The following is a 15,088-nucleotide window of genomic DNA, read 5'->3' as shown; positions in this document are numbered from 1 at the left end:
TGATGATTCTGGCCTGTAATAAGTGACACACAAGGCAAAATCTAATACCTATTGCAGATTTAAAACAGGCCCAAAACCTAATGCAGTATCTTATCTTAGCTCAACTCTCAAGATATTCTTTTAAAGCTGAATATTTTATGTCAACCTACTGTCTTACTAGAGTTATTTTTGAAAGACTTTTGGAAGGTGGAAAAACCTGTAGATTCCACCTGGAGGAGTGCAAATGGAATTCCTAGATGAAGATAACCTTTACAGGCCTGTCTTAGTAAAGTTTTGCCTATGTTTAAAAAAAACTGTCTTTGGCTACTGCAGAGGTGCAAGAGTCTTTGTATTGGAAGTCTGTAGGAATGGTAAGTTAAGAAAGAGGCAACTTGAACCTGTCACCTGTACAGCCGTCGAGTTCTATCTGTTAACATGCCAATGAACCCGGGTCTTGACTCCCCGTGGGAGTTAATGTTGTTCAAACTTGGTGCATAATTTCTCCTGTTTTATGTCTGCACATCTTTGTGCCTTGCTCTTACTCTGATAATCTTTTTTTTCATCTGCCTCTTGCAGAATATTTGGTGGAACTACGAGAATATGGACCTGTTTATTCAACCTGGGGAGGGCTGGAGGTTGAGCTATCAGAGCCACTGGAAGGGGTGTCTGCCTGTATTGGGAACTGCTGCACTGCTCTTGAAGAACTCAGTGAAGACATGACAGAAGACTTTCTGCCTGTGCTTAGGGAATATATATTGTATGCTGAGTCAATGAAGGTAAAGAGAGCCCTGTGGCAGAAAGCACTGTTATTGTGTTTGCCTGGAATTAACGAGTTCATTCTTTTTAACAGTGATAAATGCTGGTAGTGGGAAAAGTGGGGCAGTAAATAATACATTAAGTAGGAGGGTATTTTCATAGTTAAAACAAAACTAGGTATGTTTAATAGCAGGGTATTGCATGGGGTAGCATTCTTTATCTGTTCTGCTCTTCAGTCAAGCTAGGGTCAGTATTGTAGGCAACTCCACAACATGTTGCAGAGTTGCCCCTTCACAGGTGTGGCAGGTAGTCCTCTATAAGAGACATCCTGTGGCTGCCTAGAATCTTTCTTTGAATTGAAGCCAGTTGTGCTTCAGCTCTTCACTACAGGATCAGTGCCTGTCCCTAGAAATTATAGTATTAGCAGCTTCTGTCACTTGTATGCAGCAGAATTAGGTGCCTCGTTTTAGAACCATGTGTCCAAATGACAGACACTGCTTCCTCTGTCATCCCCATACCCTAGGCATGATGTGTCTATTGTTAAGTTCTGCATACCAAGTAACTGCTTAAAGATGGTATTCTGTGACTCTTAATGTCTCCAAGAACTCGATATTTTGCTGCTTACACAGACATAATAAAAGCTACTTGAATGTGGATTTTATTCTCTTGAAGTTAAGGAGCATTGGTAATCAGTCAGATCTAATGGGGAAAAGAATTACTGAGTAAACGTCACTAAAAATGATACCAAGGACTTTAGTTTGTTCATCAGAGCTTTTCACCACACACCTGTGGCACAGTATGTGTTAGCAATCGCTCTGTAGGATACTAACAGACAAGTTCCTTCTGCAGACTTTCCACTTGGAACAACTGTTACAAGGCTATGATATGCACTCCTTTACAGATCTAATAGCCCATTGTAAATTTACAGTCTGAGCGTGGTAGTTCTGCATCTTGATCTTAATCTCATCCTATACTTCTCAAACTGAGAATTGAAACACTTACTTGTAGATTTCTTTTCCCAGCTTCAGGAGTGATACATCTCATGTGTGGCTAAAGTATTGTAGCAGGTGCACTAATTCCCTGAGTATATGGTTTGCTTTTGTCACCATAGATATTACCCCAGTATGAATGAGGTGTATTTTCTTTACAGGTATATTAACAATAAAGTATTGCTCAGACATAGTGAACTGTAGGAAGCTTTGTCTCAGGATGTTGGGACTGTAGGAAGTGGAGGTGGATGGAGTGTGCTTACAATAAACAGAGCATGGGGCTGGTGATTAAATACTTTAACTCAGAACATCTGGCTTTTGATGCTAAAAATGCCCAAGGATGGCATCTGAAGGGGCAAGCTGAGTTGTGAGAGGTGCTTTTCACAAATACAGCAGCAGAAATTTTTTTAAGCTAACAAGCAAGGGTTTCTTTAGCTGAAGAGGTACTTTAGGCAGATAATCACCACTTGCCACAGGCAGAGCAGCATTATAGACTTGCATCTAGGCTTTCTTTTGGCCTTTTAGAGCAGTTTTAGAATGGCACTGTCTACAAGCCAACAGTTACTTAACTGTCTAAGTACCTCTTCAGCTAAAGAAACCCTTGCTTTTTAGCTTGAACTTTTTAGACTGTCGACTTGACTTTCTAGTGCTCTGAGGATTATGTTGTTTAGTGTCTAGCTTGGGCATCTTATTAGCTTTACTGAATCTAAAAATCTGAAAATCAAGAACAAAAACTATTGTTAGCCAAGACAGACTGTTCGTGTTTTCCTTCCCTCTCAGTTTCTACAGTTCTGAACTTTCTCAGTTTCTACAAAGTGCAGTTTTCTTCTGCTAGGAAACACCAGTGCAGGAGGGTTTCTGCTGAAAGGGGCTTCCTCTTCACTAGCAGTGCATTCCTCTTCATCAGCTGCTCTGAGGACTACCTGTGAGATGAAAGTCTGTTTAGGTCTTTGAGAGTACATGTTTTGCACAGGGTACTTGATGGAAGGTAAGTCTTCAGGTATTACAAGTTCAGTGCAACCTTGATAGCTCTCTTTGTTGCACACTGTACCGCTGGTGTAGGTGTGGGAACATGATCTGTACAGCAGTCTATGGCTGGCTGAATGTCCCTTGAGTAAGAACAGCCAGATTATTGTCACTGTTCAGAGCTGAGACCTTGATGTCTTCAGGAGCACTGTTGTGCCTGAGGGGAGGAGCCTGAGGGAACTGCACATATGGAGGCAAAGCCCAGTAGTTCCGGCTGAATAGAGTATTAGCTGAATTCAGGGAAGCCCAGTCTCTGGGTTTGTTTGAAAGATTTTACAGAACGGGGGAGAAGCTGGTGGTGTGGCCTTGAGGTAAAATGCATGCTGGAAGTGTCTAAGAGAGACCTGTTCCAAATTATTCATTCTGGTCAGTGCTTTTTAGGCCACAACGGTGTTGAGTTTTTATCCTTGCACAAAAACAGATGTGGAGATTTGGCTAAGCTGAAGAGGGTCCAGAAGAGGACCACAAAGATGGTCAAGGGACTGAGAAACCTGCTGTATGAGGAAAGGCTGAGAGAGCTGAGTATGTTTAGCTTTGAGGAAAGAAGGATTAGGGGAAATCTTATCACCATGTACCAGTATTTAATGATTGACTACAAAGATGATGGACACTCCCTTTTCACGTGAAGTCCCATGGAGAAACAGGGGTAATCAGTGCAAATTAGTCCTGGGGACATTCTCATTGAACACAAGAGAAGAGTTTTCACAGTGAGAACAATCAGCCTTTGGAATAATGTTCCCAGGGAAGTGGTGGATTCTACATCACTGGGCATGTTTAAGATGCAGCTGGACAGGGTGCTGATCCATCCTGTCTAGACTGTGTGTTTGCCAAGAAAGGTTGGACCAGATGATCCTTGAGGTCCCTTCCAACCTGGTATTCCATGATTCCTATGACATGGCAAGGTGATGTCTCAAATCCTGGTGCAATGAGGCCCTTGTCAGCAAACATGTGGTACCACATTTGCTGATGTACACTGGTGTTGTCCTGAGAGGCACATGCAGAGGACACACTCTCCTCTACATAATTCAGTGCAGGTATTAGGATGCTATTTGACTTCTGTGTGCTTAACACTGTTGGAAAGACTTATCAGATGATCCCTAGGGATGTTCCTGGATATTGCTTTAAATGCATGTTTAAAGCAAGCACCACATTAATAGGTAACTGTGTCTTTAGGGGCATGAAGTAACTAGAGATCCTTTTGTGAGGTTTAGTCACAGTAGGAAGCTATGTGGTGTGCAGATAGGATTGAACTTGAAATTTGAGATAGGAGGCTGGTGGCAGACTCCTGAAGCTCTGTAGACATACGGGCCAAGGTCGAATGCTTCAACTAAATACAAAATGAAGAAGAACCTGCCTTGCTGGAACCAAGCTGAGTATTTCTTGTTCAGACACCAGTGGTTTAGTTCTGACCTGAAATAACTGAAGTTTGCTGGTTAAGATTTTTTTTGTTTGGTGCTTGGTTTCTTTCAGCTATTTTTGTTTTAACTGTTTTCCTCTCTTAGTGAGGCTAATTAGTATTGCATGGTCTGTGGTAATTTTGGGGACGCTTGGTGCAGAGCTTTTCATAATTGCTGCTAAAGCGTGAAGGCATTGATCTGGAACTGAGAGGTGATTGCCTGGAGGTGCCAGAGGGAAATATGGGACAAGTGAAAGGGAGGGCAATATTTTTCTCATCACTTACAAGTCAGACATTTCTGGATACTTAAAACTGTGTTCACAAGCTTATTGTTAGTTGTCCACAGTAGGTGGACTTGAGCACTTAAGGGGAATTAAGACACCTGTCCTTTGAATCTAGTTCGCCAATAACTGTTAATCATTGACTACTCCTGGTATAGATTCATCTTCCTACACTAGCTCCAGGCTTCTAAAGGGAAAATGCAATTGCTGGAGGTGGTTGTTTTTCTGAGAAGAAATTTCAGTTGACTCAGGTTCAAGAGGCCATACAAAATAGAAGTACCTATTAAATCTCTCAGACTTTCGTTGCATTGGTGACCTCAATCCTTAAGGGCCAGCCCACATAGTTGCATAGATTCCAAAAAGAAGGGGGAATGTTGCGGTTTTTCAACCAAACACAGTGAATGGCATGCTTGTTGCATGCCATTTGGGACAAAAGGGAGAGTTAAGCTGTTGAAGATGAATTTTTCAGGTTTGCCCTCTTTTTATTGACTGATCTAATAGTAACTTTGTGGATGGGGTGCCATTCCCATTTATCATGGATTGAAGTTTTTGTAAGACTGTTGATTGCAACATCTTCACTCTAGATCAACTGTACTGGTAACCTTTTCTTGGCTTAAGAAGGAGGAGGGAGACAGCGATGATTAGTAGATACAGGATTTGTATGTCCTTAATTAGATCTTGGCTAGACTGGCTCTTAGAGCTCTGAGGAGCTACTCTTTTAAAAACATATTTCTGTCGGCAGCAGTGCACATGACTAGTCCTATGTTGCTAGCATTGTCTGGAACTGTTAAAATGACTAGTTACCAGTTTGTGTCTTAATGGGCAATTCCTTCTAGGTGGCAGAAGGGAAGACTCACAGCTAAGTTAGCTGCAAGAGAATTTTGACTTTACAATGAGTGTTTGCTCACTTCCCTCTGAGCATTTTTAATAATAACTTTGCATCAACTGAGTAATTAAAAAGTACTAGCTGTTTCTGTGTGAAAGCTAAAGTGGTAAGTTGCCTGCTTTTACAGATACAAAAGTGCTTATTTTTAGTAAGACATTCGTAAAAGGACTAATTCCTGTGGTTGTTTTCAAACTTTTTCAAGTCTTTTTTAAGACTGTGATATAACATTAGTGGTGCTTTTTGTGGATGTAGTACAAGCTAAGGGTAGCATCTTTGGCTCTCTGTTCTGAGAATACTCTGTCAAGAAAACATTTACTGCTTGAGAAGCTGTCTCAGGCAGTCCAGTGCTTTTCATGTAAATTGTGCTTTTCATAATTTTCTCTTTTTTTAATTAAACCAACAACCAACCCCCCCAGCTGATCTAAAATAAAGGCTTACTGTTGCTCCAACACAAGAATGTGACCACTTGCTTTAAAGGATTCTAAAGAGTCTTTGCAAGTTAAAAGGGAGCTGTAATACCTTCTGTGATGGTCTTCCTGTCTCTTAACCAATGCTGTTTTCTGTCTGCTGCTTGAGGACATCAAAAACTTTACATTAGTCCTTGTTGGCTTTGATGCTTTTGTTTGTATCCTTGTCATGGTAATAATAGGTCAACTGATGAATTAAATTTACTTAGTCAGGATTATATTAATGGTTTCATGTTAGCTTCTATCTCGCATGCCTCCAGTTGTCCAAATGTTGAATTTTGTCTGACCCTGCCAGCTGCTGGAGAGCAAGTGCTCTTTGTTATTAAAAGCTACTCCCTAAATGCCATAGAATAAAACAAAGTAAATCTGAAAGTCCAACTTCAGGCTGAATTGGCACTGAAGATACGTCAGTTTAGAGTTTCCTGTGGGCTGGGGGAAGGAACAAGAGGATCCCTTTCACAGCTCTCTTTTCTCTTGACCATAGAATGTGTTGAAGAAGAGAGACCAAGTTCAAGCAGAGTATGAAGCAAAACTGGAAGCAGTAGCCTTGAAGAAAGAAGACCGTCCAAAGGTTAGCACTTAAAATTGCTCTATAAAAACAGTTTGCATATACACTACTTCCTGAGAAGAATGGAGAAGTGGAACTTGTTTTTTTTCTGGATCTGGTGGCTTCTTTGCATTATAAGCAGTTTCTGGCAGAACAGAAGTTTGTTGTTGGCAAGCTGGTGTGGAATAAAGACCTAGGTATGAATATTTGTAACTTGTCTAGCAACTTCTGTACTACTGCTCTCCTGCAGTTCAAAGCAGGATGACTCTGTAACACTGCAACAGCAGCCAGCAGTCAGCTGGACTGTTCAGTGACTGGGGCCGAAGCAGTGGTAGAACAGTCCCTGCTGACTCAGCAGCATGCCAGCTAGCTGAGTTAAGGTCCTGTCCGTGGCACTGTGGGACTGTGCTGTTGCAGAACACTGGTTTTGGCTGTGGAAAACTCCATTATTTTGCCCCTTCTGCTAGGTAGCTCTACCTGTGTGGTGCTGAGCAGGGACAGCACCTGTCACTGGATGGCAGGTTTTGGCTGGGCTCCATGCAAAAGCAAAGCTGTAAACTGACATGCTTATGCTGCCACCTGCTTCTGCCTGAAACAGAGTGCAAGAGCTTTTTCTTAAATCATTGCACCTTTAACTGATGATGACAGCAGAGTTTGTTCCCTTCCTCTGCTTGAAGGTTTTTGGTTCCCCTTATATTTATGTTAATAATTAATGACTTTCAGTATTACGACTGCTGTACAGTAAGGTTCACTGTACAGGAGGGTCACATAATCTTTTGAATTTTAAGAAGCTGAAGCAGATGAGAACACAGAAATGCAAAAGTATTTTTCCAGTCTTTTGTCTGTAATGAGCTACAAATAGTGGTGTACTAGGTGTTTTGTGGTGCTCTTGTATTTTGCTCTGTTGCCTGCCCCTCTACTGGCTGGTGTGGTATGTACTCTACTTTCTCAGTGTAGCTTTGTATAAACAGGTATTCTGACAGTTGTATCTAGAATGAAGGGAACTAAATCTAGCATACCCAGCAAGCCAGTTGAGGTTTTAGGCATTTGATTTACCAAGATTTTGATGCAGTGGAATTGCTGAATTTTGCTAATCTCTCACCTGTTAAAAGGCCTTTGGATCTCATATCTCAGTGGGATTATTTTGTAAAGTACAGCATTTAGATCTTGTGAATCTTTTGAATACTTAGTGTCTCCTCTGCAGAATATAAGCATATTTTTTGGCAACTTCTCACAGCTTTTTGTAACATAAGTAGTTTGTGTCCTTTACACGTTGAAAGTAAACAGACTGTATAGATCTCCTTGCATGTTCACAAAATACTGTCTCTGGGGTTTTCAGAACCTTTCAATCTGGAGGTTGTGTCCTTGCCTGTAAGAGCTGGTAGCTCAGAGCTGTGCATAGCATCATGTCTTACATTCAGTGAGGTTTCCTGACTATGACTTGCTGGAAACTAAAAGCAGGCAGAGGGTCATGTGCTGCAGTTGTGGAATGGTGTTTGTGTTTCTTGTGGTATATTTGCTGATTTGGTGGAAATTATGTAAAAAGACCCCAAACAAAACTCTAAGAGAACAAAGGCCTATGTTTAGATCATGAAAGAAAGGCCTATCACTACTTGATAATCTCTCACTGGGGGGCTTTCTGGGCCTCCTGTGCACATACGCAGCCTGGCATCACAGAGCTCACCAGGCCATTAGACTGTTCTGGCAGGGAGATCATGAGCTTAGAGCTCAGTGGCCTGAATGCAGAAGGCTTTCATGGCTACTGTGTCTGTCAGCAGGTACCGCTCAGAATGCTGAAGCTTTCACTGAAAGCACAGTGTGTGTGGTGTTTATCAGTAGCATCATGGTGTTTCTGTGGAGTCTGCAGCCTTTCAGTTTCTAACAAGTGCTGTGGTGAAATGCCTCTCACGCGTTTCTGACCCATGCTGGAGCTGATTTTGCAGTAATCTGACTAACACACTGAAGGACAGTCGTGGTTTCCTTCTGGTCAGATGAAATTTGCCTCTCATGACCTGTTTTATTCTGTCTACCTCAAGGGATTGAATTGTGGTGATCTGTGGGAACAGTAAACATGTTACTGCAAAACTTGAAGTAGAAGGTGACCATATATATAGGGGTGGAATAAAAAAGCCTTGTAACAGATAACTGTTCCCCAAGAACTAGGAAGGTAGAAATATCATATGCAAATATCAGTTGTCTAATTAATGCTGGATTTGTTCTGCTTTGGGACCATTTGCTACTTGGTGATGTTGCTGTAGAGGAGTTTTAAAGTGGAGATGCTAATTGACCACACTAAATTATAGATGTTACTTTTTTAACAGAACAGAATCAGTGTGAAGAGGATTAGATGTATGTGCAGAACTTCTTTACCATATATATACAATTTTATGCTCAGTTCTTGCCTGCATATATATCTCTCATCAGTTGAAATTAACTCATTGAAAGAGTCTTGGGCCCTTTAAGAATGTGTTGGAGTTTGACCCAGTTGTCACTCTGGTTTTGTGGCTTGAGGAGTTTTTGGGCTATTCAGTAGCTGAGGGCAGATATCATTAAGGATGTAGCAACTTCCTCCAAAGTCCAATCTACATTTTTCCTGGTTCTTTGTTGCTAGATAATATTTAGTGTCTCCCCTGGTAAAAGCAAACAAAAGCATCAGCATTGATGTTTTAACTTAGGCCCAGATTTGATGATAAACATATAATATCTCTTTGCATTGACTTTGCACTGATATTAAGTGCTTAAAAGCTGTTCATTAACTTAAATTTTCGTCTTAAATACTGAGCTGCAAATTTTCTTTTGGGGAGATGCAGTTTTGTAAGGAAAGGCATTTGCAATCCTGAATAGGACTGCTGCATGTGCAGACACTGCTTTCATGATGCCTCTGGAGACTTAGTTGGAGTTGCTGTTGCTCCTTGATGAGAGCACATGTGACCCATTTGCTGACCACTGGGTTATCCCTGTAGCTCTAAACTCATACAGCCCTCATAGACTGACCAGACGGAGAACTCACTGTGAGAAAGAATAGATTTTGTATAGCTTCATTGTGGTTTCAGATCCTGGCAGAAGAACCAGGAAGCTCGTGAGTGCTTGGAAGCTAAGTTAATTGGATTGGGAAATCTTGTGTTTTGCTTCCAGACTTCATAAATATTTCTCTTGATAGTCTAGCCTTTCACTTTAAGATAGCAGAGTATTTATGATGCGAGGCATACATGCCCTGAGGGGAGCATCCTCTAAACCTTCCAGTCCCTGGCTTGGTAGTTCTTATCTGAAGCCTATGAGGGAACTTTGTCTGGAGTTGTAGCAGAGTGAATTCTGTAGCCATATGTATAGTGCTCAGACATGGTGAGGGAAAAGAGTATACTGAACCCTCAAGCTGCCTATAGTGTAAACAGTTGTATGGATAAAGGGGAACTCAAATTCCATGAGCATGAAGAGCTCCTGCATCTCAGACAGGTTGGTTTATTGGAGAACAGATGTAAGACCTTCTCTGAGTAGTACTTCAGTGATCAGCCCTAACCCATGTCCTGGAGAAGAAACACAGTTGATATGTTTCTGCCTATACTGAGTACCTTGCCAAACTGCAAGGCAGTAGCACACCCCTAACTTCCTGTAGGCATTCATGGAAAGCTTCTTATGTAGTCTGTTCATCCTCTTCCTTCTTTCACGCCCCTCAGAGAGGAAGGGAATTTGTGGAAAGTATCAAGTATTGGAGGAGCCACTACAAAGTTCTTCAAATGTCCTTCATTCTGTGTTTTGCCTTTGTCCAAGTCACAGCCTGCAGAGTGAAAGTTCACTTTTCACTTTGGTACCAGTATTCAGGAGTTTCCTCTTCTGAGGTCATAGGCTTAGTCTTCATGTCCTTACAGGACTCCTGTCTGCATGGACTGTGCAGCAGCTGAGAACGGAGAGAAAGGTGTTGTTGTTGAGGAAATACTTGTAAATTATTCTTGTATTTGCCTCATGGCTTACATGATATTAGTTAAAACATAAGGAAAGAACACCAACTTAGTTGGTATAAAGTGCATGTACCTGACGCCGGTGACTGCTGTCAGAATCCATCTAAATCTGTACCTCAGCTTGCGGAAGGCTGTCCTTCAAGATATCATTTGTTGCTTTTGCATGGTTGTGTGCCCAGTGTTGAGGCCAAAGGGCCATGAGCCCATCCCATGGTGATAATCACGAGTGCTTTGCAGTTAAATTTTGTTCAGGAAGCCTGTAAGGTTAAAAGTGAAAGCTAGAAACTAAGGACTTAAAAATCTTATTCTGCAGCTGTCAATATTAAGGTCTCTTACTCAGCATTTTTGCTAAACCTAAATGTTTGTTGTTGTATACACGCTGGTGTAAATTGGGAAATTCCTACTGCAGCTGTAAATAGGAAAGAGGAAAGTTTGCTGTGGAGCCAGGCTGCTCAGTTTGAGCATTAGGAATTGAGCTTTGGTACCTGCACTTACAACCAAATGTTTTTCCTGTGCCTTTAGGGAGTACTTCCTCCATCTGCCTCCATATCAGGCGTGGAGATGGACGAGCACAAGCAAGCGCTTACCACCTCAAACAGCAAATCTCATATCCTGCCTAGTTCAGAACTGCGGCTTTTTCCCTGCAACCGTAACTGAGTTGATTCAGGATAACTACTGGATTGTGAATTTACCCTTCCGTAGTTTTGCTCAGTGATGTTTGCAGTAATTCAGCAATCTAGCACTCTTGGTGACAGTTTTGATCTCCATTTCTTTTGCTGCAGGTACCCACAGATGTTGAGAAATGTCAAGACCGAGTAGAATGTTTCAATGCTGACCTGAAAGCAGATATGGAGAGATGGCAGAACAACAAAAGGCAAGACTTTAGGCAGCTACTCATGGGGATGGCAGATAAAAACATCCAGTACTACGAGAAGGTATGTATCACATGTTGGAGCACTGACAGGAATAAAAGTAGTTTATTTTTCTCTGAAGTAGCGATAATTCTTCAGGAGATCTTCACACTGTCTTGAAGACAGAGAGTATTAGACATGTAAATCAGTTCCGTAGTGCTGTGGAAGCTGCCCTTTGTCAGCAGCTTAGTGTAATCTAATGAGTTGCCAGTCATGGTCAAGTGATCTCTGTGAGACTAGTGGTCTTTTTCAAGTCAGCACTCTAAAAACATTTTGTCATGCATGTTCGTCTGTTTTGCACTCCTGAATTGAAAAAATTACTGATCAGCAGCAGTGGTGATGGAAAAAACCAAAATTGCGTGTTCTAATAATACTACCTGAGTAGAAGAATCCTTGATTTGTGTATTTTATGAACAAAACTACATGAGTTAATGCACGTTCACAGACTCACATATGGATTATATCTGCTATGGATAAATTATTCTAATCTCTGTCCCTTGTATACTAGCCCTGAAAATTCCTAGCTTCTGCCCTTTCTCAGTTTGGTGCATGGGTACCTGGGATTTGGTATCAGATTTTTTTATTTTTAATTGAAAGGACCTTGACATTTAACTGCACATGCTTCCAATCTAGTTTTAGTTTGTTCTGGAGCAGTGCAGCCCAGTGCAGTGATTGATACCATAGGATCACAGAAAGGTTTGTAAGGGACGTTAGAGGACATCTAAGTTTCAACCTTCTGCCGGAGTCAGGGATGCCTTTCAATAGAATAGGTGGCTCAGAGCCCCATCCAACATGAACCTAAAACACTTCCAGACATGGAGCATTCACAACTTCTCCAGGTAACCTGTTCTAGTGTTTCCTCATCCTAATAGTAAATTTCTTCCTAATTATCTAATCTAAACCTGCCCTCTTCTGGTGTAAAGTAATTGCCCCTTGTCACTACAAGCTCATGTAAAAAGTCATCCTCTAGCAGTGTTGTAAGCTCACTTTAGGTACATTAAATATTTAGGATATATTAAACACTACTAGAACTACTGGGTTTATGCATAGCCTAGTAAACATCATCTTGTCTGCTCATTTTTCCACATTTACTCAACAAGCTTCTGCGTGTGCTAGGTTACCTCTCTGTGTAATATTAGTATGCAGTACCTTTTCCCTTTCCAGTGTCTGTCTTGTCGTAGTTCATAACTACATACACTGAACTTCCTTCACCCTGGTGTCTCTTCTAAGGCTGCTGTGGAGGGGAGTGCTAAAGACTCCACTGAACATCCATTAGGGCCTCTGCAACTGACTGTTAGATCTGTACATTAGTTTTGCTTTTACCAAGGAAGTTTTTTTGGTAAGAAAGTGTCCAGTCACTTCAGGGTACACAACCCAGAGGTACTCTATGCACCTGCAGTACAATTGGCAAGGTTAGAAGGAAGATGTCTGACAGTAATGACTTGTGGATATAAGAGCTGCTGATGAACTTGCTCATTTCCAGCATTTAATAATATGGATTCCACAGTTTGTATTGCCCAGTTTGACTTCTGGGCTCTATGTGGTTGAAAGACAGTAACAATACACAGTACCAGGACTGTATTAAGTGCATGTGTCTGGGAAAATGACTCCAAAGCCTGGAGTGGCTTTCTAATAACTCAGAAGCTACATTCCACTTACAGTTTACTATATCAGGCACTACCAGTTTGTCATATAGGGGAGTCAAATCCCAGAGCTGTACTGGAATACACTGTGTCTCAGAACTAGCTTCCTTAAATGCATGTTTTCTTTCAAATAAGTTTGCTGGAGGTAGTGTATAGTAACTGCCATTGTGTCCATATCAGCCTTCACCCACAGCCATGCCAGAAAGATGTAATTTTCTGCTCAAAACACTTTGTCTGACTAGCTGAAAGCTGTGGTATTCTTCAGTTTGGAAAAGTCTAGGGTAGTATTTGGAAATCCTGGGTGCACTGATGATTTTTAATGGCTTGGGACAGCTGATGGTTTTAGAAAACTTGAATTTGTTGAATTTATTTGGAAGGTGCAGCTATTCTAACACCTCCTTGCTGTTTGAGATTCTGGGTCTTTTCCCCTCTTCTGCAATAAGCTATAGAGATCCAGAAAACTGTCTTTCCTTCAACTTGCATTCTATTGATCTGGAACGGTTTGTCAGAAGTTATATGAATTGATATAAAATCCATTTTTAAAATATTTCTTTCTTTCTTTCTTCAGTGCCTTACGGCGTGGGAATCAATTATACCACTATTGCAAGACAAGCCAGAGACCAAATAAGAAGTACCTTCATGGACAGTCTAGCACTTCAATGCTCAGTACCACTAGTCATACTGGAACTGTATGGAAGACTCTTTTTGTTAAGTTAGCTGAAATGACAGCTGCACTTAGTTTTTCAGAGCATCTGTTCTAGCCTATTTGAATTTTTTTTCCCCTCAATTTTTGTGTTTCAACTGGGGTATGTTTCATCTTTTTGAGTTACCTTGAATGGTTCCTTCTTTATCCTATGGAGTGATTGGGGTTCACAGTGAAAGTGCATGGGGATCTTGATAAAATTTACCTCTCTAGTCTGGAAGGAACTGATGAGTGGAACACTAAAAAGATGAAAATAAAACTCTACTGCAAGGTGCCAAATGACATCTTTATTACCATTCTGTTTTGTTTGCTTAAAATAACCCCCAGTAATTATTTCTATGATAACAGTACTCCCTAAGCAATCTTCTCCCTTTTTTTTTTTAAAGGACAGGGAAAGGCTGGGAATGAATATTTTCTGTTTTGCTACTGCCCATGCACTCCCTCTGGATGAAATGATCTCTGGAGACTTTCCTGTCTGGGAGTCAGGCTGGTCCTAGACAGAGCATACCAACACCAGCTGCAGATAGTCGGTGATGCAAGCATGAACTGTGATTTTTGTGTGAGTGTGGCATGCTGTTGGTTCATACTGAGTATCTTTGTTTACCTTGGTGATTATGAAGTAATGTCAGTTGACTGAAGTGTACTTGTGACTGACTTGGGGATCAAAATCAGCCTAGCTGTGGGAATGAGTTGACCAGCAGCCTTTCAAGGGTTGTGGGAATGGGGGAGGAATTAATAGTCTTTTCCAAAGCTAGCTCTGGAAGTTGCATGGTGGAAATCTCTTACACCATGCTTTAAATATGGGTTTTGCTAGAGCCGCATTTGGCTTGGTCGCCTAAGATGCCCGCCGTAGTAAAGGCTGAATTCTGCTTTCTCTCTCCACGCTTTCTTTCCAGCAGCCAAAAGCCAAAAGGTGTCAAATGCTTGCTCCCACCAAGCATGAGAGAAGCTTGCCTTATATGGTTTGGTGGGGGATAGATGGGTACCCTCTTAGGTACACATAGTGTTCGTACCTGTCTCTGCTGAACCACATGGCAAGTCTAAGACAACTTTTGGTACAAGTCTATTTTCTTAGTAGTTTTTATTGGCCTTTAGAACTGTAGCTACTTCTGCAAGTCCCTGTTTTGTCCTTTCTCTTGCAGTCAACCTCCACCTCAAGTAAATGCCTACTTGGTGTTCATGGCCTTAGGAATACTGATGTGATTTAACCGTCCTAAGTGAAGGGGGGGTTGGGGCTCATATGAGTGTAATACTGGGAATTAGGGCAATAAATAACTCAGTGCTTACTGCTAAATTTGAGTGATTGCTTGTTCTCTGGCAACATTCTTGCAAAGAATGTGAGCCGTGATTGATATTGTGCAACGTCTGTGTTCTCCTGTGACAACCTACCAGGTACTAGTCTGATTTGGAATTTATTCCTTCATAAACACCAACTGAACCTGCAGCCACCCTTCTCAGCCTGGTGGCTTTATGGAACTCTCAAGATGAGTTATTGCAGCACTGTGGTAGCTGTCAGGCTAATGAGATGGTGCTCTCTGCATGAAAAAG

General features: G+C 41.4%; 1 protein-coding gene across 1 annotated transcript in view; it reads left to right on the top strand.

Annotated features, from left to right (window-relative positions):
* The window catches only part of SNX30 (sorting nexin family member 30), a 46,668-nt gene extending 32,846 nt beyond the window's left edge, over positions 1-13,822 (top strand). Inside the window, exons 6-9 of the mRNA XM_085043329.1 lie at positions 556-755; positions 6,265-6,351; positions 11,066-11,218; positions 13,406-13,822. Coding sequence (XP_084899455.1) covers positions 556-755; positions 6,265-6,351; positions 11,066-11,218; positions 13,406-13,465 — 500 coding nt within the window. The 3' untranslated portion in view covers positions 13,466-13,822. The remainder of the gene's footprint in view (positions 1-555; positions 756-6,264; positions 6,352-11,065; positions 11,219-13,405) is intronic.
* Positions 13,823-15,088: the final 1,266 nt, after the last annotated feature.

The sequence above is a fragment of the Lichenostomus cassidix genome, chromosome Z (genome assembly GCF_008360975.1).
Source record: "Lichenostomus cassidix isolate B80296 chromosome Z, HeHo_3.0, whole genome shotgun sequence".
NCBI lineage: Eukaryota > Metazoa > Chordata > Aves > Passeriformes > Meliphagidae > Lichenostomus > Lichenostomus cassidix.
The sequence above is the reverse complement of the archived record's forward strand: the minus strand, read 5'-3'. Positions and strand labels throughout refer to the sequence as shown.